This window comes from Glycine soja, chromosome 2, assembly GCF_004193775.1.
Source record: "Glycine soja cultivar W05 chromosome 2, ASM419377v2, whole genome shotgun sequence".
In the NCBI taxonomy this organism is placed as follows: domain Eukaryota; kingdom Viridiplantae; phylum Streptophyta; class Magnoliopsida; order Fabales; family Fabaceae; genus Glycine; species Glycine soja.
Window position 1 is genome coordinate 1,146,628 of NC_041003.1, and position 25,712 is coordinate 1,172,339.

At 32.5% G+C, this 25,712-nt stretch overlaps 2 protein-coding genes across 4 annotated transcripts; one reads left to right on the top strand and one right to left on the bottom strand.

Annotated features, from left to right (window-relative positions):
- The first annotated feature begins 281 nt into the window (after positions 1–281).
- On the top strand, positions 282–14,606 carry LOC114378469 (bromodomain and WD repeat-containing protein 3-like). Of its 3 annotated transcripts, none has more exons than XM_028337068.1 (26): positions 284–525; positions 646–723; positions 1,199–1,565; positions 2,090–2,244; positions 2,887–3,126; positions 3,427–3,536; positions 3,630–3,707; positions 3,783–3,883; positions 4,933–5,024; positions 5,418–5,548; positions 5,669–5,772; positions 5,853–5,930; positions 6,059–6,137; positions 6,303–6,471; positions 7,960–8,030; positions 8,150–8,230; positions 8,327–8,397; positions 10,159–10,255; positions 10,340–10,402; positions 10,510–10,564; positions 10,643–11,025; positions 11,094–11,902; positions 12,012–13,002; positions 13,168–13,722; positions 13,862–13,920; positions 14,084–14,606. In XM_028337068.1, exons 3-26 carry the CDS (start codon positions 1,213–1,215, stop codon positions 14,283–14,285), a joined length of 5,127 nt encoding a protein of 1,708 aa, XP_028192869.1. In that variant the 5' UTR covers positions 284–525; positions 646–723; positions 1,199–1,212; the 3' UTR covers positions 14,286–14,606. The 3 variants fall into 3 exon arrangements, with proteins under 3 accessions (XP_028192884.1, XP_028192869.1, XP_028192876.1); XM_028337075.1 differs by having other exon boundaries at positions 10,340–10,399; XM_028337083.1 differs by lacking the exons at positions 13,862–13,920; positions 14,084–14,606 and having other exon boundaries at positions 282–525; positions 13,211–13,386.
- Positions 14,607–21,782: 7,176 nt separating this feature from the next.
- LOC114378492 lies at positions 21,783–25,044 on the bottom strand. The gene is made up of 7 exons (XM_028337092.1): positions 24,513–25,044; positions 24,354–24,425; positions 24,063–24,130; positions 23,560–23,698; positions 22,350–22,430; positions 22,163–22,261; positions 21,783–22,060 (listed from the first exon to the last, which is right to left on the bottom strand). Exons 1-7 carry the CDS (start codon positions 24,672–24,674, stop codon positions 21,971–21,973), a joined length of 711 nt encoding a protein of 236 aa, XP_028192893.1. The 5' UTR covers positions 24,675–25,044; the 3' UTR covers positions 21,783–21,970.
- Positions 25,045–25,712: the final 668 nt, after the last annotated feature.

The following is a 25,712-nucleotide window of genomic DNA, read 5'->3' on the forward strand; positions in this document are numbered from 1 at the left end:
GTAAAATACTAAATTATATCAATATTTTTTTTTTGTGAATGATTATAAATATAATATAGATTACATCAATTAAGTACACGGAATTATAAAAAGTGGTCCCAAAAAAATTACTCTAAAATATAAGTACGCAACTTTGAAAAATATTACTTTTTCACGATAATTTGTTATTTTTTTTAAAAAATAATTATTCTTTGAAAACAAATCAAAACAAACAAGACTTAGGAGTGTATTGGTCATTTCGAGTATAAGATCCCAGAGGAGCACCCAATCCGAAATCTCGAAATCTTATTAGCTGCCCCAAACGCCAGATTTTTGTAACCTTTGCAGTCTTTGGCAATTTTTACTTTTCTAGCATAGTTAAACGTATTTTGACAAAATAATATTTATAAAATCCTTAAAATATAAGTCCCTTGAAATTGATCCAGCTCCCTCCCCTCCCTCCCCGGCTCCGTGGCGGAGATATACCGCAAAAGAAGTGCAAGACCTAATAAATCCACTTGCACCAGATCCATGGCAACACAAAAGGTCAGTGATTAAATTTCTCGCCGTTTTTGGATTCATTCATTCCTTACCCCCTAAACCCCTTTTCTCGAGAACAGTGCTGAATTTCACAGCGTAAATAAATATAACGCCTTTCGGTTTCAGATTCTGTCCTCATTCTTCATGCGCCTTTGAAGTGCAACCCCCCTCCTTTCAGCTGCTGCAACCTCAACCGTTTTCGAGGTCCTTCTTTCGTTTTTTCACTTACTTTTCTTTGTTTTATTCACTTAACTGTTGCTCGCTTTGTTTTATGATTATTATTCCTCCAAAGCGTCGTCGTCTTGCAACTTGCAAATTGCCAGTAACATTTTAATCTTAGCTTCCACTGATTGTTCAATTCGGAACTGACCTATCCTCGTTTAGGTTTTCCCTCATTCAATTAATTAATAACTCTCTCTATTGCCATGCACTTGTTTAGGTTTTGATTTTCATTCAATTTAGATTTAGATTGGTAATGGACCATATTTATTGTTAATCGAAGGTTTGTGTTTTATGATGTGATGATGTCATGTTGTTAATCTAAAGCTTGTTGTATGCTGTGGTGCTGTCATAATGCACACTATATGTTTGTTGCTGATTTTCAAGGATTGATTTTGAAAATTTTGGCATAATAATAATTAGGACAATTTATGCACTGTAGTTTGTTTCTTTGTTGCAGGGTGTTTTCAGAACATGGATTCGAGGAAGGGCAAAGCTTCTGTTTCTGCATCTTCACTGAGTGCTGCACCTTTGAGTGTTTCAAATAAGGTGGATCAGATGGTGTCGCCCCCTAGGGATGTGAGAGCTGTTGAGACTGATGTGGATATAGACCTTAGGGAAATTTACTTTTTAATCATGCACTTTTTGTCTGTCGGGCCATGCCATAGGACTTTTCTAAATTTCAAGGAGGAACTTTTAGAGCATCAGCTTCTACCTAGAAGATATCATGCTTGGTTTTCAAGAAGTGGTGAACCCAGTGGGGATGATGCGGATGAAGATGATGATGGCATCTCTTTACCTTTAGATTACAGCAATCTAGTGGGCAGGTATTTTTGCTTTATATATGCCCTCTGATTTGGTTTTGTACTAATTATTACTATATGTAAGGTTGGAGTTTTATGCTTAACTTTTCAATCAGCATTTATTATATCTGAGTGGTTGACAGTTGACGACTACTCTCAATCAGATGGGCTATCAACGCCCTTGGCCTTTAAGTGCATGTAACTGACTTAACATTTAAAAAAGGGTAGCTGTACTCCATGCTCAATGCTAATATACTTAAATATTTATTGTTATTAATATTTATTTGGAGTTTAGTGTAGGGAATGCTTTTTTTAAATAAAAAATAAAAAAGGAAAATAATTTATGATGGAAGTGTATGATTAACTTTGGTAGAGATATCTTGACTATCTTCATTTAAAGATTACTTGCAAATAGCTGATGCTTCATATTTTAATCCAAATATTTATTGTTATCTGGTTTGAAACACTTCTCTCTTAAGTTAGTAATAACTGTTTTTTTGATATTATCTGTAAAGGCTTAATTATTGTTCATTTTGTGTAACTACAAGGTATCCTCACATAACTAAGGATCATTTGGTGAAGCTTCTGAAGCAATTGATGCTGAGTACGGTCAATCCTTTGCATGGAAAACTTGAAGGAAGTAGTCCTAATGCAGCTGATGTTCCTACTTTACTTGGATATGGTTCATTTTCGCTTCTTAATGGTACGTGATAAGCTATAATAATCTTTTTTTCTTGATGATCATTCAAGCTAAGATCACAAGTTATTAACTCAAACTGAAAAAATGTTTATAATCTTAGGCTATTATATGAATTTAATGAATTAGCAATCTGTAAATATCTATTAAAGATTTTCTTTTCTTAGTTTTGTGGTATATTCTCAAAGGGATGATTAACATGTCAGGGCTTGCTTTAAGTTACTAGGTTTAGAACGGTTATATATAAAACCTTGTTTTAGTTTATGCTTTGTTAGAATTGGTAATTGGATATATGAACCTCCCAAAATTATATTTTCTTCTATAAGTACACAGTTTACAGTTGTTATCATTGGTCTGTTCCAAGACTGGTACTGGCATATACAATGCCATCATTGTGTGGAAGGTAGTAATGAGCATGTGTAAAAAGGGGTCCAAGATTCTAAATGTTTAAACACTTGATTAGGTTGTTGTCTTTGGTTTAAAAATTTTCCTAGTCTTCCCTTTTGACAAATGTAGTACTTGTCTGAAGCTTCTACTGGCAAATTTGCATTTAAATATGTCTGGAAGTTGATATAGTTGACCATGCCCCCAACATTAACCACAAAAGAATGGGATATTTACTCTATTTTCATTCCTGTGAATGCACAGTTGATAGAAAAACAGCTGACAAACTGGTGAAGCCCCCTCCACTTTACATGCGTTGGCCACATATGAAGGCTAATCAGGTTCAGGGGCTAAGTTTAAGGGAGATTGGAGGTGGTTTTACTAAGCACCATCGTTCTCCATCCATTCGCAGTGCATGTTATGCAATCGCCAAACCATCTACTATGGTGCAAAAGATGCAAAATATTAAAAAGCTAAGGGGGCACCGTGTGGCTGTCTATTGTGGTATGAATTACTCATCTTCTAAACTTGCTATTAATATGGTGGCTTTATGCCATTCTCTGAGTTCATGTTCAGTTATTCTCACAAAAGTCATTAATTAGATGTGAGTCACATTACACCAATAAAAGCTGAATCCAATGCCTTTTCATTTTAAGTGTTGCTCTCTCTTCTTAGAGTTTCCTTATGAAGTGAAATGTTGATTTATTAACAATTAATAATTCCCACTTAGATGCATATAAATAATTACTATAATAGTTGTACTTATGGTTGATAGATTTAAAAAAAAATGATTTTATCTTGCAGCCATATTTGATGGATCCGGGAGATATGTTATTAGTGGTTCAGATGATCGTCTTGTCAAGATTTGGTCTATGGAAACTGCATTTTGCTTAGCTAGTTGCCGTGGACATGAAGTGAGTCAAGAATATAGTCTATGGAAGTAACTTTGATAAGTTTGTTTTCCTTTTAATATTATTTAATCTTATGTTGTCATTATTAAACTGAAGGGTGATATTACTGATTTGGCTGTAAGCTCAAACAATGCTTTGGTGGCATCTGCTTCAAATGATTTTGTCATTCGAGTTGTAAGTAGTAGAGCTTAATTTTTTGTTCTGTCCTGCAAACCTTGTGCAACTAAGTTGACATTTGCTTCACAACAGTGGCGCTTACCAGATGGGATGCCGATATCAGTTTTGCGGGGACATACTGGAGCAGTTAATACTATTACATTTAGTCCCAGTGTCATATACCAGCTACTATCGTAAGTTTAAGAGTTGTTGTGTCCTATTGTTGCCTCTGTATATGCTTTCCTAGTGATTCTTGTGACTCACAAGGGATAAGTCTTGACGCTAATCTATTTATTTCATTCATAATAATTGAATTGTAAAAAATTTGCTTTGCTCATGACCTGTGTCATATAAAAATCTCAAGTATTTTTTATTTGTAAAACCAAGTTTTTTTATTTGGGTATACATACTATATCTGTAAAACTAAACTTTAATATTGTAATAAAACTTATATTATGAATTTAATATACTCCGTTGCATGCCATTGGATCACCTTGCACCATTCCAATGGCCTACAAAGCACCAGCTATGTGACAAGCATATTTTATAATTATATTCTTTTGCAAATTAATTATTTATTTTAATATAAATTCAAATATTCTTAGTCCTTTTTTTAGAATATATGGAAAATATTCAATAGCTTATCACATTTAAATCTTCTTATCTTCTAGGATCCTTATTCTTAGGTAATTTATCTTATTTTTTGAGAGTTATTTGTTCTTTAGGATTAAGAGTCTAGTATTACTATAAATAAGGGATGTTCATTATCAAATTTAAACCCATAACATATGAAGAAAATATTGTTCTGTCTTTCTTCTCAATTCATTTCCTCAATATCTAAAACTAAATCATTTCAACATGGTATCAAAGTGGTACCATCCTCTGTGACCTATCTTGTATTGCTTTGCTGTCAAGTTCTGTAAAATCAGGAGCTATACTTTATTTCCATGTATTCTCTTACCAACTAATCATCTATTGTGCTGTATCCTCATTCCGGCAAGTTTAGATCTCCCTTTCTCGTCATTACTGCTGCTGCTCTGTTTTGGCCTTTGTCTAGATCTGTGCTCACACCTGCAACTCCAGACCTCTGTTTTTTTTTTTGAAGGGGGGGGGGGGGTATTCTAGTCAGTTGAGTGTAATCTATGCCCCAGACCAGAAAAATATTAATTTCTTCATTCTATTACACACGTATACATCATTCTAGTGTTCTTAATCTAACTTTTATGACTTATGAAATATGTAGGTCATCAGATGATGGAACTTGTAGAATATGGGATGCGAGAAATTCACACAATCCACGAATATATGTACCTCGACCTCCAGATGCTATAAATGGTCAGATAATTGCTTCTATTTCTGTTAACAGATCAGTCCTGGAACTGGTAGTGGTTTGAGTTTGGCAGTTTTACCATAATAAATTTGATATGGTGGTACAATCTATATTCAATTTTTGTGTTGGATCAATTAGATTCTATTAAAATCTAAATCCAATATAAAAATGAAAAAATCTTTTTACATTTCAACATGTTTTTTAAATGAATACTACACTTAGAACAATGAATGGAGTTATCAAATCTAGTTCAAACCAAAACTATGCAAGTTTGGACATACAAATTGATGACTTGTTACTTAAACATTCCAAATCAGAAGTCTTTGACTTGTTGACTGCCATAATTACTTTTTTTGTTATTAGGTTGTTCTTGATTGAGGAATTATAAACTTTTTCAGGGAAGGGCAATGCTCCACCAGCTAGTTTGCCATCCTCAAGTAATGTTCAACAAAGCTATCAAGTACTTTGTTGTGCATATAATGCAAATGGAACTGTTTTTGTTACTGGTAGCTCTGATACTTATGCCAGGGTAGGTTTTCTGATGTACTCTTTGCATATTTTCTATTTTCTTCCATTAATACAATTAGTCTTTTCTTATTTAAATATCGCATCTATTCATATATGTTGAGAAAATTACTGCTATTTGCAGGTGTGGAGTGCTTTGAAGCCCAACACTGATGACGCAGAACAACCAATACACGAGATGGATTTATTATCTGGCCACGAGAATGATGTTAATTATGTGCAGTTTAGGTTAGCCATCCTGGTTAGATCTACACTTATTTAATTTTATTTTGTAAGGATCCTTATTGTCTTTTCTACTCTGCATGCAGCGGTTGCTCTGTGGCTTCAAAAATTTTGACATCTGACCCCTGGAAAGAAGAAAATACTTTGAAGTTCCGAAATTTCTGGTATATCCTAATGTTTCTTTTCTGTAATTTTTTCCTACTCTTGTTTAGTTTTATTAATGTAACAAGTGTACCCTGCACTCATTACTAAATGTGTTGCATACTGATGTCATATAATTTGTGTATTTCAGGTATTGTCATGATAACATAGTTACCTGCTCTCGTGATGGTAGTGCAATTATATGGGTTCCCAGATCACGTAAATCTCATGTGAGCTCCTTTAAATAAGATTGCCATTGAACTTTGGTCTATTTTTATTCTTGAAGACATTTTCTTTTCCATAATTATTTTGGGCATCTTTGTGGCATGTTCAGTTTCATTTTTTCCCCATGCTTACCATATGAAATATGTTGAAGTTTTCCTCTTCTATTCCAGGGAAAAGTAGGACGCTGGACTCGTGCATATCATTTAAAAGTGCCACCACCGCCTCTGCCTCCCCAACCTCCACGAGGTGGTCCAAGGCAGAGATTTCTACCTACACCTCGTGGTGTCAATATGATTATATGGAGCCTGGACAATCGCTTTGTGCTTGCAGCTATTATGGGTAATCTACTTGCTAACCCTTTGTTGTATGAAAATAGGGGGAGAGGAAATAATGTTGGTAGTTTGGTTGAACGGAAATAGAGTGGAAATAGGGTGGGGCCCACTAGTACTTTTCCACTCTATTGCTCACTTATTTCCATTCATCTTCTATCTTGTTATTTCTTCTCTATTTCTCTTCTACCAAACACCTTTAAATTACATTTTATTCCTCATCTATTTCCATTAACCTTTTCTATTTCCATTCACTCTATTTCTTTCCGCTATACCAAACGGACCCTAAAGAAATAATGGAGCAGGGAAATTTATACCAACATATTATACAGATTTTTGCATACTTAGTATATTAAATTGATGGTATCCAAATCAGTCAAGGTGGTATAAAAGTTTTATTTATTTATTATTATTACAATTTGATTATCTCTTTTCTCTGACGTTATTTGTTCCTTATCCTTTACTGACCTTTCTTAAAGTAAATCACAATCACTCATTATGTTCCAGATCTGTTGTATTAATTTCTAACTCTTTGATATGATAACTTACTAGAATGACATAGTATAATTGTTTCGACCTCAAGTTTGCTACATTGTTAGACTCATTGCATCTGAGATATTGTCAGCTTTTGCTCACATTGGCCTCACTATTTTATCCTTAAAAGGCGTCTTTGATGCCCACCATGGGGCTCAAACCCACAACCACAAGAAACCTGAGGCCTACACAAGAACCAAATCGGATAATATCTTGAATATGGTGATCCTAATGATGCAATACACCTGAGGTTGGAGCAATAATAGAATGTTCAAAGGATCCTATGTGTATAATCCATTGTTTGAAAATCGATTTTCCTATAACTAAATTTGTCGGGGAGAATGCATAATTTCTACTTGGTACTACCACCTGCTGCTGTTACATACATCACTATTGGCTCAACATGGGTCCTGGTTTAGTATGCAATTTATATTTCATTATTCTCCATATGGAGTAAAGAATATTGGTTTAGCATGCAATTGATTTTTTATTATCCCCATATGGAGTAGAGACTATGATTTTTGCTGTTTCATATATCACTAAGTGTTATATTGCCTCAACATGGATCCTGGTTTAGGACACAATTGATATTTTATTATCCCCATATGGAGTAGAGAATATGTTAGGTGTCTGTTGAAACTTATGAGCGAATCTGTTCCTAGTCTTGCAATTTAGGGAGAGTGGTTAGTTTTTTGTTATGGGATTGGGCTTGAGAACATTATCTAAAATGCCTAAGGCAATTTGAACTTGTGCACCTCTTGCTTATATGATATCCCCCGTACTTGTCTCATATACAACCAATGCGGGACTTCGTATTTTCCAATATTATCTCATGAATATTATATTGTCATGATAATACATCTTTATTCATTTGACTTTGCATTCATTCACCACTTTGTGATCCATTCCCTACTCTTCTATAGGTAATCAATTTTAACTGAGTACTTGTCTTTTCATCTTGAAGATTGCAGAATATGTGTTTGGAATGCAGTTGATGGCAGCTTAGTGCACTCTTTGACTGGTCATACTGAATCTGTAAGACCTATCATCTGTCTTTTACTGGGTTCAGTTCTAGCCTCTTATTATTTTTCTATCTTGATTTGGATTTTTACAGTTCTTTCATGACTAAATGCTGAGTTTTCAATGGTTGGCAGTCTTATGTTTTGGATGTTCACCCTTTCAACCCTCGAATAGCTATGAGTGCTGGGTATGACGGACGAACCATTGTGTGGGATGTAAGCTTCTTTTCTTTTGGGTCCTTAAATCTTAATGTTTAAATGTTCTTCTCAAAACAGATTAATTTATGTCTTTCTGGTATATTCTTTTTCCAGATATGGGAGGGCATACCTATTCGGACATATGAAATTGGACGTTTTAAGTTGGTTGATGGGAAGTTTTCTCCGTAAGTGTCTCATAGAATAATCGTCTTGAAAGGATTTTTTTTTTGTTTTGTTTGTTTTTGCGTAGTTTTTCATTTAATTTTTCCCATTGTTACATTTATTGTTTTTCCTTCTTTATAGGTTTTGTTTTGTTCCACACTTTGGTAATACTTTGTGAATGTCTTTGGTAATACTTGTGTTTGGCAAAGAAACTTATTAGACATAAAGAGATTAGGTAGCTACCAACTTTAGAGCTATGTAATCCCTTTTAACCGATAATAGACTTGAGCGAACATTTAGAGAATGTGTATTGGATTCTGAAAAATGAATTGAGTTACAATGAGTATGGGATCAACTATTTATAGCTGTACAGACAAAGAACCTCAAAGCTAACTACTTGTAATAACTGAGAGGTCGTTACTGAGTACTGCTGTCAAATAACTAACTGATAACTACAACAACAAAATGACACCCAAGTTGGTTACAGAGTAAACTATACTCTAATACCCCCACGAGCTCATGAGGGGTTAGAAACCAGAGAAGAGCCAACCAGTCTGTGCTTTGCCCTTGGAGCAGTAAACCTAGTGGGAGAGAGCCTTTGTTAAAATATCTGCACACTGATCAGAGGCAGGAACATGCGCAACCTGCAGTTGCTTGCTTATCACCTAAGAGATCCAGTTCCATGTGCTTGGTCCTTCCTAGCATGTAGAATTGGGTTGTGAGCAAGAGCTACATGCTCATACTGTCGCATAGAATCTTAGGAACAGTATGGGGAACTTGCAGTTTAGATATTAATGTTTGAATGCTGTTGCAAGAAATAACCTTCTGAATTCTGAGCGAGCAGCCACATTCTGTCTCTTAGACCATCAAGAGACTAGATTAGACCCAAGAAAAATAGAGGCACTAGAAGTAGATCTCCTATCATCAAAGTAAGAAGCCCAACCTGCACCACAGTAGGCTTGAAGAGCCAAAGGAGTGTTAGATTTTGCAAGATGTAGGTGAAGGTCCCAGGTCCCAAGAAACAGTACCTTAAAGATACCTAAGTATCCTTTTCACTACCGTCCAGTGCTGTTCCAGAGGTTGAGACATGAGTTGACATTTTTGTTGACAGAGAAACTGATCTCAGGCCTAGTAATGGATTGGCTATTGACAGAGAAACTACTGATAAGGCCTTTTGGTATGGCACCCACAACAAACTTGTATAGGCTAGCATCAAGGAGTGTTGGATTTTGCAGGATGTAGGTGAAGTGAAGGCCCCAAGAAACAGTACCTAAGGTACCCAAGTATTAAACTTAATTTATTGTCCACCACTATGTCACAGTGGCATTTGCTTTAAAGCGAAACCCAATGGTAAGGACTTAGGAATGACATTATATCTAACTTTTTTTAAAAGGCCTGTAATTGCCTCCTTCCATTTGGATAATTCTGAATCTTGTCATATGGACAATAGTTCTCTGTTCTATATTCAATCTGACTGACATATTTTTACTTTGTTAGTAATGTAATTGTCTGAATCCATGTCAACACTAAGATACCATTGTCAAGTTTGTACATTATTCATTTTAAGCTATGAGTTTATGCCTGTTGCTTTGTGTCTTGATGTGGAACATCTGTAGGCTGTATACCTACCTTGCTGATCATGAGTGCTCCATGTCACATATGCCTACCTTGGTGATCATGAGGGTTCCATGTCACATATGAACTATGTCATCTTTTATCCATCTTAGATGAATCAGGATCTCTGACGGTGTGTAATTTGTTAAAATATTGTGTGTTCATTTTAGGGACGGAACATCAATTGTGCTTTCAGATGATGTTGGCCAAATATATTTTCTGAACACAGGTCAAGGCGAGTCCCAGAAAGATGCAAAATATGATCAGGTGGTCAAATATTTCAATATTGATATTGATATTAACTTCATAGCAAGTAAATTTATATGTCTATCTTGTTGATTTTTCTGGCAGTTTTTTCTTGGTGATTATCGACCCCTTATTCAGGATACTCAGGGATATGTTCTTGATCAGGTTGTGAGTAGTCATTGTGCCCCTGTACTTTGTTGATTGTCATCTTGATTGACTTGACAAGATTGTTGAATTTTCAATGTGTTAGCTAACCTATGTGACATCTGATGCAGGAGACTCAACTTCCACCACACCGAAGAAACATTCAGGAACCTCTATGTGATTCTAGTATGTTATGGCTCTTATTCTGAAATTCTTGTATTAATAGGATGCAAATTTCTCTTACAATAATTATTTCATTACCAGGTATGCTGCCATATCCAGAACCTTATCAGAGTCAATTTCAGCAACGTCGACTTGGTGCTCTTGGCATTGAATGGCGTCCTTCATTGATAAAATATGCTGTTGGTCCAGATTTTACTGTTGGTCAGGACTACCCAGTGGTACCTTTGGTAGATTTGGAAGTAATGGTTGAGCCACAACCAGAGTTCTTAGATGCCATGTTCTGGGAGCCAGAATATGACATTATTGTAAGCGATGATGCTGACTCTGAATACAATGCAAATGAGGATAGTTCTAGTGCAGCCGGGCAAGGGAGTGTTATCTCTTCTAGTGATCTAGAATATAGTGATGACTCTAGTAATAGGGACGGCCTTCGAAGATCAAGAAGGAAAAAACATAATGTTGGAGTAAGTGTCTTCTTTTTTGTTGAACAATCGTTAATTACAAGTTGTTATCTAACCATAATGTGTCTCAGGTTGAGGTAATGACTTCCTCTGGAAGGCGTGTAAGGAAAAGGAATTTGGATGAGTGTAATGGTAATACTTCTGGAAGTAACAGACTCCGCAAGAAATCCAAGGGCAGCTCAAAAGCCTCAAAAAGGAAATCTTCCATAGCTAAGACATTGAGACCCCAGCGAATTGCTGCACATAATGCTCGTAGTATGTTCTCTCAAATTGATGAAACATCTACTGATGGGGAAGATAATGATTCTGATGAAGAAGCATCAGACAGTTTCCAAGATCCTGATGATCTTAGTGAATCTGAGAGGGAAATGGATAATAAACATCTTGAAATTAAAAAGCCCCTTTTAGAAAAGTTTGCAACTGTGTCCAAGCCTCCTGCATTCTCTGAGTCCCTGGTAAATGTTGAAACTAGACCGAGACTGGTTGTTAAGTTTTCACTTCGTGATTCTAAGAAGAATGTGCCCACTGAGGACACAAGACTAGCTTGTGAGACTCAGGATAATATGGTATCCCAGTCTTCTAGACCTCAACCTGAAGAAAGTGATCAAAAAACTTTTCCAGACACAAAATCGTTGGACCCTGCATTATCTTCTATGGTTGCAACTAATGCTGAACTTCCCCAAAGCCTCAACGGAAATGAAAATGATGATAAAGAACAAACTGAAAATGCTACAAATAATCTGTATGCATTCAGATATGTTGAGGCAAACACAGATCAGTGCAGAAAGATGAAGACACACACACATGAACTTTCAAGATCAGGGGATGCTTTGCTGACTGATGCTGAAATTGATGACCTTCTTGAACACAATGCTAATGGGTATGTAAAGCCTGAGATGAATCTCAGAAAAAGGTTTATGATACCGCTTCCTTTTATTTATCTGGTAATCTCTTCAGAATCCAATGCTTTTTCCTACTATGTTTTGCAGGAGATCAGAACATGTGATTGGCAAGTTAGAGACTGTCGGGAGTATGGTTAATACAGAGCTGACTGATTTTGAAGATGCACCTAAATTTTCATCGCTTGAACCTTCATTGTTTGGCAATCCTCAGCCAAATGCTGATGGCTCCTTGACATCTGGTTATGATAAGTTCAATGAAGGTGATAAAGGCCAGTCTGGATCTGACAAATGTGCAGAGGACACACTAGAAAACAATGAAGTTGTTCACTCAAGCCATTGCCATGACCTCAAAATGAAAGCACCTGTGAAATCAACCAAGTTAGTTATTAAAAAGAAACAAATTTCAGCAGACACTGAAGGTCCTTGCAAACTGAAAATTGTTAGTTCTAAGGCAGATTCAAGCTGTGCTAGAGGTATTGGGATATCTGAAAATTCCTCCTCTATGGGGCCTAATCTAGTCACAGAAGTACCAGAAGGTGAAGATGACAGAAAATTTAGTTCTCCACAGCTACTGCATTCATATTCTGACAAGAGAAGTTATGATCACTTCCATAAAAGGGACAAGTCATATAAAGGGAAAGTCAATCAAGATGGTTTTGAATCTTTTGATTGTGATATGGGAGAACATACTTCTGTTTTCAGCAACCAACATGGTTTAGGAATTGGTTTGTCTGATGTTACAAGTGATCCTATGCGTCAAACACGGTTTATAAGGATGAAGACAACTTCTGAGGAGCCAAGCACTTCAAACAGAAGAATTAAAATTCGACAGGGTCAAAGTTCCAGGGGAAAATCTGATCGGGAAGACTCTTCTACCAGAATGTCAGATCAACTTCATCGAAGAATAAGGACAGCCAGACACAGGAATGGTGAATATATTGCCAATGATTCTGGTACTTTAACTCGAAGGGTGTCAAATCACCATGTCAAAAAATTGTCATGGCTGATGTTGTCAGAGCCTGAAGAGGGTTACCGATATATTCCTCAACTTGGTGATGAAGTTGTGTACTTAAGACAGGTAGTATATTTTATGAATTTTTTTCTTTATGGTTTGTAATACTTCATAGTTTGTTTTGGAAGTCAAGTTTCCCTAATCTGTATCCTAGTTTATGTTCTTATCCTTATTTGATTGTTTGTTTAATCCGTTTCTAAATTCATCTTCTTGAGCTTATTTGATTGGCAGGGCCATCAAGAGTACATAAAGTCATATTCATTATCTGAATCAGGTCCATGGAGATCATTTACAGGGCTAGGTGCTTCTGAAATTTGCAAGGTTGAAGAACTTGAGTATGCAGAGCTACCAGGCTCTGGGGATAGCTGTTGTAAACTTAAACTTAGATTTCTAGATCCTTCTTCGTGTGTGCATGGCAAATCGTTTAAATTAACTCTACCTGAATTGATTAACTTCACTGATTTTGTTATTGAGAAAACATGGTATGATACTGCCATGAAGAGAAATTGGTCTTCAAGAGATAAATGCATGGTCTGGTGGAGAAATGAAGATGGGAAAGGTGGAAGTTGGTGGGATGGTCGAATTATTCAAGTGCAGGCCAAATCTGATGACTTCCCAGAGAGTCCTTGGGAAAGGTATCGGGTCCAGTACAAGACTGATCCCACCGAGAATCATCTGCATAGTCCGTGGGAACTATATGATTCTGAGATGCTATGGGAGCATCCCCACATTGATCATGAGATCAGAGATAAGCTGCTTTCCTATTTCACCAAATTAGACCGCAGGGTAAGTAGATATGAAGTTTCATTAACCTAGTTTGTTCTGTCACTTAATTAGGCTTATACTTGCAAGTTGCAATATTCTGATTTGATTTAAAGGGGGAGAGATGGAACGTTTCTCATTGTTTTTATTTCCCTCAATCCAGGAGAGGTTTGATATCCAAGCACTGAACCAAGTAGCTGAGAAATTAGAGTTTGCAAACAGGTACTAAAATGAAAAGCAGAGAGGACTGATATGCCTGTGATTTTTTATACAGACCTGTTCTAGAAATTTCCAGTCCTTGAAACTAAGTAAACAAAATGTAAAAATGTCAGAGACAGCGACTAGTTAAATGTGTGACTTTAATATCTTTGGATTTGTATTACAGGTTTCCTGCCCCATTCTATCCTGAACTAATTCAATCAAGGTTGAAGAATGACTACTATCGGAGTGTGGAAGGTGTCAACCATGATATAATGATAATGTTATCAAATGCGGAAGAATATTTTAAAATTACAAAGAATGTTCAGCTGGTGGGCAAGATCAGGAGAATATCAGAATGGTTTAGAAGGAAACTTGAAAGGATATAGAAAGCTCAAATTGGATTTTATAGGTTTCTTTTAACATTGTTTTTCATTCTTTAATCCAATTTTGGAGAATTAGTTGGTGGGTAATTTGGTTTTATAAAATGAAGGTGGTCATAGGTGGTTGTGGTGGTAAATATCAGCTGTCACATGTGTATATATACAAACTCATCCTTGTTAATTCAATTGTCGTTATGAGGCATCTTCAGCTTCTTTATATTTGAATATTTTGTTGGTTTTGCCTTGGCCTCCACTAAAGCTGAGTTTAAGTTTCAATAGAAAGTAGTGTATCGTTTCCTAGAAAGCAATAAAATCTTCCATTCCCTACCTGTCAGTTGTCAGTGTATTCAGGTTTATTGTCAGAAAAGAATTTGTATTCGAGAACTTTCATATTGCAACTTTAATTGGACACAGGAGCAATTCAAATAGGATAAAGTGCATCATTCTACATGAATTGGCTTAATCTGCGCAAAGAACCATACAATGACTCACGTGGATGAGCAACCAAAAGTAGAAGCTGCCCTTGCACAGCAATTACGATATCTCAATATCGTTTCCTAGAAAGCTACAGTAGGAACGGGATTCCCCTGCTGCTAGGGAGTTCTTGCATTTACTTACGCATTCAGATAATTGAAACAGTTGGATGAAGATGAGATTATATATGTTTGAGATGTGAATTGTCTGATCGTTATCCAAATGGTGCTGATTTATTGTGTGAATATAGGGAATTTACTTACATGTGGCATTGGTTCTGGTGGTTTGGCCAATAATAATGGGTCAAAAAATATTGAATGCAGATGTAGGGGGAGGGTTCCGAAGAATATAATAACCTCCAATTTTTTTAGATTGAGCATCTTTTATTTATGATTGTTTAGATTGAGTATCTATAATAACCATTGAAATTACAACTAATTGAACTGCAATTGATGTATTCGTCTTTGCAGCTTTAATGCCTTTTAGCTTGTTGGTTTCACTATCACAGAGCTACTCCATTATTAGTTTGGTTTCAAAGATGTAGAATCTATAACATGGCTCCTAGGGTTGGGTCTCTTTCTTGAACAGGAAATCAAATACAGGTATATTTATCAATTAACCAATTTTTAAATTTCATTTAATATAAGAAATATTGTTGCCTTTGTAGTAGGATGACATGTGAATAAATTTATGATTAATGAAAAAAATGAGTTTGAAATATTTTTAAAATATTAAATTTTAATAATACGAATTTTCCACATTCATAATTGAGAATAAATCAGGATAATTATAATTTTTTTAACTACTTTCGTAATTGATTATAAATAATTAATTTCTTTTAGGAATTTTATTTTTTTTAATGCGGAATTTTATTCTCAAGTAAGAATAACTCTCAGTAGTTTGGTGCAAATTAACTACATCATGAATCACACACAAGAATAATTCCACAAGACATTTCAAATACTTTTTAGTTTTTTTATTAGCTGGTTTGATTGTTGGGTAAATAATTTTTTTTAATTTCAAATACTTTTTAGTTTTTTTTATTAGTTGGTTTGATTGTTTGGTAAATAATTTTTTTTAATAGTTTCTTAATAGTTTTTAATATTTCTTTCAAATGTTACTTGGACTCTATTTGGTAAAACTAGTTGGAAGCTAGAAAAATAAGTGGTAACTAAAATCTTAAAGTTAAAAAAAAACTAGCTAGTTGAATTATAAATATTTGATAAAATTAATTGTTGAAATAAATGAAAAGTGTAAAATGACAAAAATAATAAAATTATAATTTATTAAAAAAGGTTAACTAGAAAATTGGATTAATATATTGAGAAAAAAATGAAACAAAATATTAAAAGTTAGAAGATGATATTTTAAAAAATATTAATTCAAGTCGCATTTCAAGAAAATGCTAAATGTTACTAAAAGTTTGTTTATTGAAACAATCAAATAAATTTTTCAACTAAAAAAAAGTTAAAAGATAATTAAAATGTCTTAAAAACAACATTAAAATAACATTTTTTAAAATCTTAATTTCTGATTTTTTATATTTTTTTCAATTTTATTCTTAATATATTTATTTAATTTTTTTTATTTTAAATAAATAATAATTTTATTATTTTTTATCATTTTATATTTTTCAGTTATTTTAACAAAGTAATCTCATTGAACTAACCTTGATAAATTGGTTGATGATGATTTCATAAGGTGTAACAGTTCGGCTGTGTGATCAATTTCTGATTGCAATTGGGAAGCCATGTTTTTTGAGTTCAAATTCACACGTTTCTCCATACGTAAGACCATGACATACCAACATGGAGTCAAAAAGATAAGAATTATCAATGCACCATATGCCTACAACAATGTTTGTTTAATTAACAGTGTGGGAATATACACATTTTTTTTAAAAAAAAAACAGATATTTGTTGTAATTGGGTTGTGCTTACACTTCTCTAATCGGATCAAATCAACCAATTTATTTTACAAAAACACAAATCATCTAATTTAACTATAAAAATTCAGTAATGATATAAAAAAACCCTTGTATACATTTAATTGACATTCTTCATTTTTACATCATATCACTTATCACTTCTACAATCCTCCCACTTTTATCTTATTTTATATATCTCTAAATGTAAATTAGTGCAAGGTGTCTATGAACCAATTTTCATAAAAATTACGTGGTCAAGCTCCGTTATGAATCGCGTTGCAATTTGTTCCAAAGGAAGTGAAGAAAAAGGAGAGATTAGGAATTATAGAAGGGGAACCTCTCCTTCATTAGCCACGAGGTTTACGCCATGAAAACGATAAGAACAGAACATAAAAAAAATAAAAAAAATGATATGAACTAACAAAAATACCAGTAGGATCACCAAAGATGAAAGCCTCAAGGCCATTGATAAATGAAGATTCTTAAGAGTCTTCTGGATGTGACCAAGCTGCTCAGTGGATGTCTGCAGTGGAAATTCAATAAAATCATATTGATCGAGATTTGATATTCTGAACATGTGAAAATACTCCACGCTTTTAGTAAAATGGTAAAATTTTGGCAATAAGGAGAAAATATCTCTCCAGAATATCTGATATTCTCTGCACAATATAATATATTCTCAATAATCCAAACTTAATCTTTTTCATTATTGCATCTACCAAAAAATAATACAATTTAATTTCATTTATACTCATGATCAAAAGTGTAGAATTGGGCATGCCTATAGCCTTTAGCCTGAACAATATTTAAACGTAGAATCAAACAATTAACTAAGACGTACAAAGTGCCAACATCAGATCTCTATTGATTTAGATATGAAGAAATATGAAAAGGCTTCCATGAAAGAATTTTTACTTTCTTGATTTTTCCTTGTATTATTACAGATGATCTACTGATATAATATTGATCGTCTCCGTTCCCAGGATTAGGAGAAGAAAATCTCTTGAAAAACAACAAAAACTAATAAAACAAAACTATGCATTAGAGGAACATGCATTAACCTGAAAGTGAAAGAGGAGTGTATCTAAATTCCTCCAGTCATACTTGCTGGTATATATACTTTTAAAATGTTTTTTGTTACTTTTTTTTTAATGACAAACAGTATAGTTTAAACTAATGTTCTCTTCCACTTTACCAAACTCTTTAACAAAAGCTAAATTCAAGTGACTTAAATTTTATTGCCTTAATTTATCAGTTTTTTACATAATTATGGTTTGTTATTTTTATATACTACAATCTATGCAGATTTAGTAATTTTTTAATATTTTGATGATGACAAATGAAAAGAATAGGTAATGACATATGCGTTTTTAAAGAAATTAAATGACATAACTTATAAGTTTTGTAAATATCAGCATTACAATTTTATACATGGACATTTATGGAAATATTGGTAATTCCCCTTATTTCTAATACTGGAGAACCCGCACATTATTTCATTAATTCATTTTTCAAATCTTTTTGGTTTTTTACATGTCCTCTTTCGGAGACAATCCCGATAAACGATTAAAAATTAAATATGGATATTTCTTTTGACTAAAATTTGAACTTTACTTCATTACATTATAAGAAATTAAACCCTTCCAGCTAGACCCAAATCCCATTGGTTAATTTTCCAAAGTATTTATATTTATTTCATTCCAAAGTGATAAATAACGGATTTGAACTTGTGACTTAATTGTCATATACAAGACACATCTTGCTCCACTCAATTAAACCTTGAGGTTATATTATTTGTGTGTAATCTAGTCAAACTTTGTATCAGTTTTTAAATAATAAATATGCAAAAAAATAATTTAAAATAATTTTTGCTTATAATTTTTAGTACTTTGTACGCACTTTAAAAGCATGCACACACTAGCAAGTTATCAGAATATTTTACATGTAATTTTAAGTTTAAGTAAAATCTTAAAAGATTAAAAAACATCATCATTGACAAATACAAAGTTGGGTGAGTTTTATTTGCAGAATAGTAAAGAAAAGCAACTCATAAGTAGCTTTTTATCATAAGAAACACACATATATGAAAGGTATTTTATAATATCATCTTATTAATAAATATATTTAGAATTAAAAATAATATTTTAATTTTTCAGATGATAAATAATTCAAAATAAATCATAATAATTTAAAAGGTAGTGATTATTTTAAAATAAAGGCACTTTTGGCCGGGTTATAGGTGGCCGAAAGATTATAATATTCTATTAATTTAATTTTTTTATTATAGATTAATTTTTGTAAAATTGCATTGTGGACCTCTACCAATGGCTATAAAACACATTGTGTGCGACTAGAGCAAGTAGACATGGAAATGCTTCCCCAACTTGTTCCATCTACTTCCCATCCCGCTAAAGAGATTAATAGGCAAACTTTTGTTGTTGTGTAATATAGGATTCAAGTACAATCATGGATTAGTGTAAAAAATACTTTGATAATAATTTTTTTACTTAAAGAAAGCTAACAAAATTTTAACAGAAAATTTTAAAAAAAGTATCATATATATGCTCTAATCTACTAAAGAAGGAAAGTGTGTAATTTAACATAAGAGGGGTGAGAGTAGTGTAGTTCTCACATCTTTATTAAAATATAGAAGTGTTATTTGTTCTTAGATATATTATAATTTTAATGAATGATTATGATGTTGATAAAATTTATTATGTAATATTTGTTATTCATTTCATTTTTTTTTCACTATGGTCATCCGCTGATTTTTCAAACCTAAATCTCAGAGTATCAGTATAATTTACTTTAAAAAATTGTATAATTTAAAATAAGAAAAAAATAATATTAAAATCTTTTAAGATAGAAAGAAATTATTACATAATGAACTACTACATGTCTATAGTCTCAACTAAATTCCATGTGAGACGTAATTGAGTTTCTAAATTTACCAGAAGAGTTAATAAAATTTGATTATGTGTTACAGGTAAATTGCTCAAGATTGTGGTAGTCCCATAACATTTAATAATTTCTGCCAAGTTAGGATAGTGTGAAGGATATTTAGTTATAAAATTATTTATAATAAATAATTTAAAAATATAACAAAATATAATTTATTTGCATTACTCAACAAAAAAGTATATATTTTAGCTCGAGACACGGGAGGACGGTGTAATGCTTATATTTAAATATATAAATAAATAATTATTATTAGATTATGATTCTATGAATGTTTAAATAATTTGAAAGTTGGTATACAAACTCATTAAAACAATATCACATAACTAAATAATTGAATTGATAATTTTTACTAATTATAAAAAATATAAAAAGAATGAATTTATTAAATTTGACAAGTCGCATCCGTTAATCCTATCCTGTTGCATACATTGATGTATTATGCGTTAAAATAAAATATAACGAAATATCAATTAGTTTTTATAATTGTTTAAAATTTTTTATAGTTAATGAGAATTTTATTTTTTCCATCGGAATTTTACTTAAGAAGACAAAGTTTAATACCTCTTAGATTAATAATTTATTAACTTATTGGTTCTAATAAGAATGTTTAATGTAATGGTTAGATTGAAAATTTTAGATTCCATGCCTCATACTTAATTTTATAGTACTTAATCATTAATTCTTGTGTTTCTAGTTGGTTGAATGTTATGCCTAATGAATTAATTTATTAACGGTGTATTATTTTATAATTTTTTACTATTATTTTTTAATTAAGATTTGAGATTCGCCACCTTAACCTACACAATAAAGATTAATACTTGTTAAGTTAAAAACTCTAATGGAAAAACAACATAAGAAAACACCTAAGTTACTTCAATTAAGTTTTGCCATTTAGTTATTAGGATGACCAGCAGAAAAATGTTGTTGGAAGATTTATAATTATCCGTGACTAGTGAGAATGAGATGCCCCTTTTAGTAGCAAAGTTTACTTAGTTGTATAATGTTCCAATTGTTATGTGCTAGTTAGTTGCATCTTATGTTCTGTGTTTGTATACACTTTCTTAAGCCTATTTATATATGGCATATTAACTATGCATTTGTCGATGTACATGAATCTGATTTAAACATTCTGTCTTTCTGAATATCTGTTTAATGGCAAATGCAGTCATTACAATTTCATTGGTGGCTCTGCATGCATAAGCTTGTGCTGAGATCTCAATTTCTGATAGACAAACCATTACACACGTGTTTGTTGTGTTGTGGGATTAGGTGGATATGTTATTGTCTCTAATGTTTTCATTATTAGTGATTGATTTTCTCACTTCTGATCTTTCATCTCAGTTTCTTCTTTAATTTGTGCATTTACTTCAGAGTAAAGCACACAACAATGTGAAATTATTTCAGGACAAAAACTGCAATCCAGCATTAAGAATTGGAGTTTTACCTCAATGCCAACCCCTCATTGGATTTAACATAGACATGGTAGTTCATTCTTTTGAAAAGCAATAGTTTTAACTTTTAAAGGCAATGTATGTTGATTCATTTCTGATAGTTATCTTAGGAGGTGTTTGGTTTGGTTGTTTTCTGTTTGCATTTTCACTAAAAACAGAAAACGGTGATGAAAATGTGTTTGGTTGGATTTCTGAAAACATTTTCAGTGAAAATGAAAATAGGAAACAACCGAAAAATGAAAATAATAAATTCTCGTTTTCAGTATTTTTAGTTGAAAACAAAAACCTCATCTCGGTTAAAATGAAATTGCGGTGACAATGAATGTAATTTTAAACAAATCTAAAAATATAAAAAGATAAGAAATCAATATATCATAAATTTTAAGTATTTTTATTCTATGAAAACAGAAAACAAGAAATCAAACCAAATATGTTTTCAGAATTTTAATCTTTTAAAAATGAAAACAATTTTCAAAAAGTGAAAACAGAAAATAAAAACAAAAAATAAAAATACAAACTAAACACACCCTTTTTTTCTCAATGTTACGTTAGTTATTCAACATACCAGTTTCGTTGGTAGTGAGTGTGTCGATGTAATTTCAAGTTTCAGCTAACAAATTGAAGGCTGGCCCATTGTACATGTTTGGATCATTGCCTGATGCACTTGTTTTACAAGTGAATACATACATATAGGTGAAATTTGGTTGTTTTATATACTTGGGTTGGTAGGAAACAGTATAAATACTGCAAAGCTATATGTATTTCAATGTGAATTTCGTTCTTCTTTTTTTTTACAATAAAAAATTATGCCTCCAAAATGGTAAAACTTGACAGAGCATCAGCATAATGCTCTGATACAAATTAAATCAAATAATGACCTATGATTGTGAATGTCTTAAAATTTCATCATTTGGTGTCTCATTTTCTTCATCATCTCCATCAGATATCGATGAGTCATCGTCAGAATCCTGATAAATAGAGGAACAATCATTTTTTAGTTGTGGTTGCATGTCACCCATAATCGATGAATCAGCCAGTACAAAAAAATAATGCATGGAAAATTTTAAAACCTCATGATGGTGACGCTTAATATTGTCATGAATAGCTCCGATCGCCTTAATAATTATGTACATGGGTATAATAATTCCACTGGCCCTTAGTAAAAAGACCTACAAAAAATAAAGAAAAATTTAATTTAATGATTCACAAAGTAGATAGTATATCCTTTTAGTAGAAAACTGGGAATCAAATACTTACCGTAAGAATTGTAAATGGATAATCTTCCATTCCATCTGTAAGGAGTGCAAAAAGATGTCTTACAAGCAAGATGAGTGTAAACTGCAATAACAAATGGCAACTAGTTAGTTATTTTAAGTTTGGTCATGTTAATAGTATCAATCTCTGTAAATCATCTACAACCCTCCGGAAGAAACATGACTCAAAAATATAATAAACTCTACATTCTTAATTTTAATTCAAGTAATTTTATATTGTCTTCTATCTTTTTTCTTATCAAATAAAAAAAAGTAACAAATGTTTTCTAAATTTTTAAAATTTTAAATATATCTATTTTTATCTAATAGTATTTTTTATAAAGTAATAAGAGAGTTAATTAGAAGACATTATAAAAAAAAAAAAAATAGAGGAGCACTACTAAATACTAATACTCCCAACAAGGCTCAACAAATCCTTTGTTTCCTTGAAGAGAAAATAATCAAATATTGTAAAGGTCAATTCAAATGTAGCTCTCAACAAAGCCGCGTGTTGGTAGTGGGCCTAGTGGCATCCCCATTAACAACAGAATCAGATTGAGTCCAGACAGTCTTTACATACATTCACTCATTTGGAGACACAATCAAATTTAAAACATACTTTCAAAATCTGAATCGTCCAATTTTGATGCAACGGTTATACATTAAATGCATCTTTAGGGCATTAATTAAAAAACTATCGTAAAAGAAAAAAAAATATTTATTATAATAATCATAAGAGCTTAAAAAAATTATAAACAACATAACTTTATACATTTTAAATAAATTTTCTCCATCTAATTTCTTAACCAATAACTTAACAACACCAAGTTCAACAAAAATAGACATGTAATGTAAGTACCGCAATGCCAGTTGCCTCGAACACTGTTCACCGGCATTTAAAAAATCTGAATCAAGTTAAGATTTACCCATCACCCACTACGGAACAAGCAATCTAAAAAAGAAAAATAGTATGACTTCCCAACGGCACTCTCTTAATAAATTCCAAAGAGAGAGAGAGAGAGAGAAATGTACTTAAAACACTTATTACATTATAAGTAAATTTTTTTAAAAATCATTTAATATTTTTATTTATAAATCTTTAACAAGTAGTATGAATAAGGTCAATAACATTAGTTTTTTTTTTCTTTTTTTGGTGAACTCAATAACATTAGTTTATGTATAAAATAAAAGGAGTAAATATAGATAATGCTTACAGCTAAAGCCAGGGATCGACAACAAGCCGCGGTCCTATCTGCAGCATACGTGCATTCAGAGTAATTGTTTCCTTCAACGATACCCACTATTCTTGTGTTTAACGGTTCTTGTTCATTCCTTGAAATTTGCAGGCTATCCCTGTTATGTAATACACCAACAACAAAAATCAGCTTTTGGATTAGTATTTCTCAATTTTTCTAGAAATAATCAAGAAAAAAACGTTTCTGCACCTAAAAGATTTAAAATTTGGGCTTGGGGAGAAAAACTTTGCCAACTTGCTTAGTCAAGGTGCCACATTTTCGAAATGTGATTCGATTAAAGCTAAACAATTAGTTGCAAGGCACATAATTTCACTTGGATTGAATCGCACGGGGAAAAGTTGAGTTACTTTGAGACACGTTGTAACCAAGAAAATTAAAATTGTGTTTAATACTTAAATTTAACATAAGCACGTGAGATTTATTCAACTATACGAAAAAATAAGCATATAATGCGGGAATACCTAATGGTCATTGCTGCATCAGTTATTTGCGATTTCTTTGGGGCTGCTGTATATCCAGGTTCATATTGCTGCAAAAACAAGGAACAAAAAATAAAAGAGAACGCTTTGAGCTCATCAAATTAAAAATAAATAAATTCAAAGGCCCAAAAACGAAAAGAAAAAGGGATCGCAGAGACACAGACAACTCCTTTCTTATTTTTAAGAAATGAGGATTAATAGCATCAAGAAATCATAATCGATAGAAACTTATCAAGAAAACAAAATGAAGAAACTTTAACCAAAGCTTAGTACCTGGAGACATATTTCACAAGTTGTATTTCCTTTCTCATCGCACCATGTCTGAATGCAATCTCTGTGAGCAAACTGAAGAATAAAACTAAGATGATCATGACAAGATTCTCTAAAGTAAAGTAAACATAAAAGTTGTTAAGAGATTGTGGATTTATTTACCTTAACTGTCCCAGAACAAGCACAAGGAGCTTCCAAGGTTTTGGAGCTCTCAAATTCTTCTTCATGACATATTCTACAGCGAGAAATCCCAGAAAGTGATCTCAAATCATCAACCAGCAATACAACTTCTTCCATGTCTCTTGCAACCACGGAGAGCTCCATGTCTCTTAAAACTTCTTCAGCCTTGGTTTTCAAATTCCGTTTAGTACTCTGTTTTCCTATCTCTCCAGAATCTCAACTTTATATATAAAATAAAAAACACCGAATTTCCAATACTGCCCCTGTATGATTGTTAAACTAAATAAATCTGTCAATATTATTTGATATGACCTTTTCTTTCTTATATTTTCATCTCTTTTATATATATATGGAAGAACTGTTCGTGTTGTATTCAGTGGAACAAGATCATAAACATAATAAACGAAGGCTAGCTTTGACTCCAAAAATTGGACAAAGAGAACTTGCAAAGTTGCAATGCAGGGTCAAACAAAACCTCCTTTTGGCTTCCTCCCAAGGCATGAAGCATTTATTTAAGATAGTCAAAATTAAGAGAGAAGACCATATGAGAACATTAATGTGTTCTAGAATTCCTTGCTTATATAAGGAGAACAAGTCATGGTCTATGCCAAATGGGACAAAGCAGATACAACGGGAAAGAAGAAAAGTGTAACTTATAGTCGTGTCTGCTGACTTCAACCAAATATTTTTACATTTTTTTAACATATTATTTAACTAATACAGAAAAATTATTATTCTCTTGTTTGTTTATTATTTTTTCTTAATATAAACTAAAAAGACAATTATAATTGGACGAAAGGAATAATAATAATCCATTGATTCATACTAACTTCGTACTCAAGCTTTTTGGTAACATATAGCAGCTATAAAGGAAAAAAAATGCATTTAATCTATCCTTTTGGTAAGAAAAACATTTGCATTCAAAATTTCGGTCAAGTACAGGTTTTTTTTTATCCATTATTTTTCTATTCACTATCTCCTACCATTTTAAGGATATTTTTCCTTTGAGATTATTTTTTCAGTTTGTCTTTCTACGGTTAAATAATCAATTCTTAAATTTTCTTGTTGACTATACATTTGGATTTTAAGTGTTCATCAACTACCTATTCGGTTATTCCCTATTCATAAATGTTATTCATTTTATAAATAGTATCTCATTTTTCTAGTTGTGAAATTCAAAGT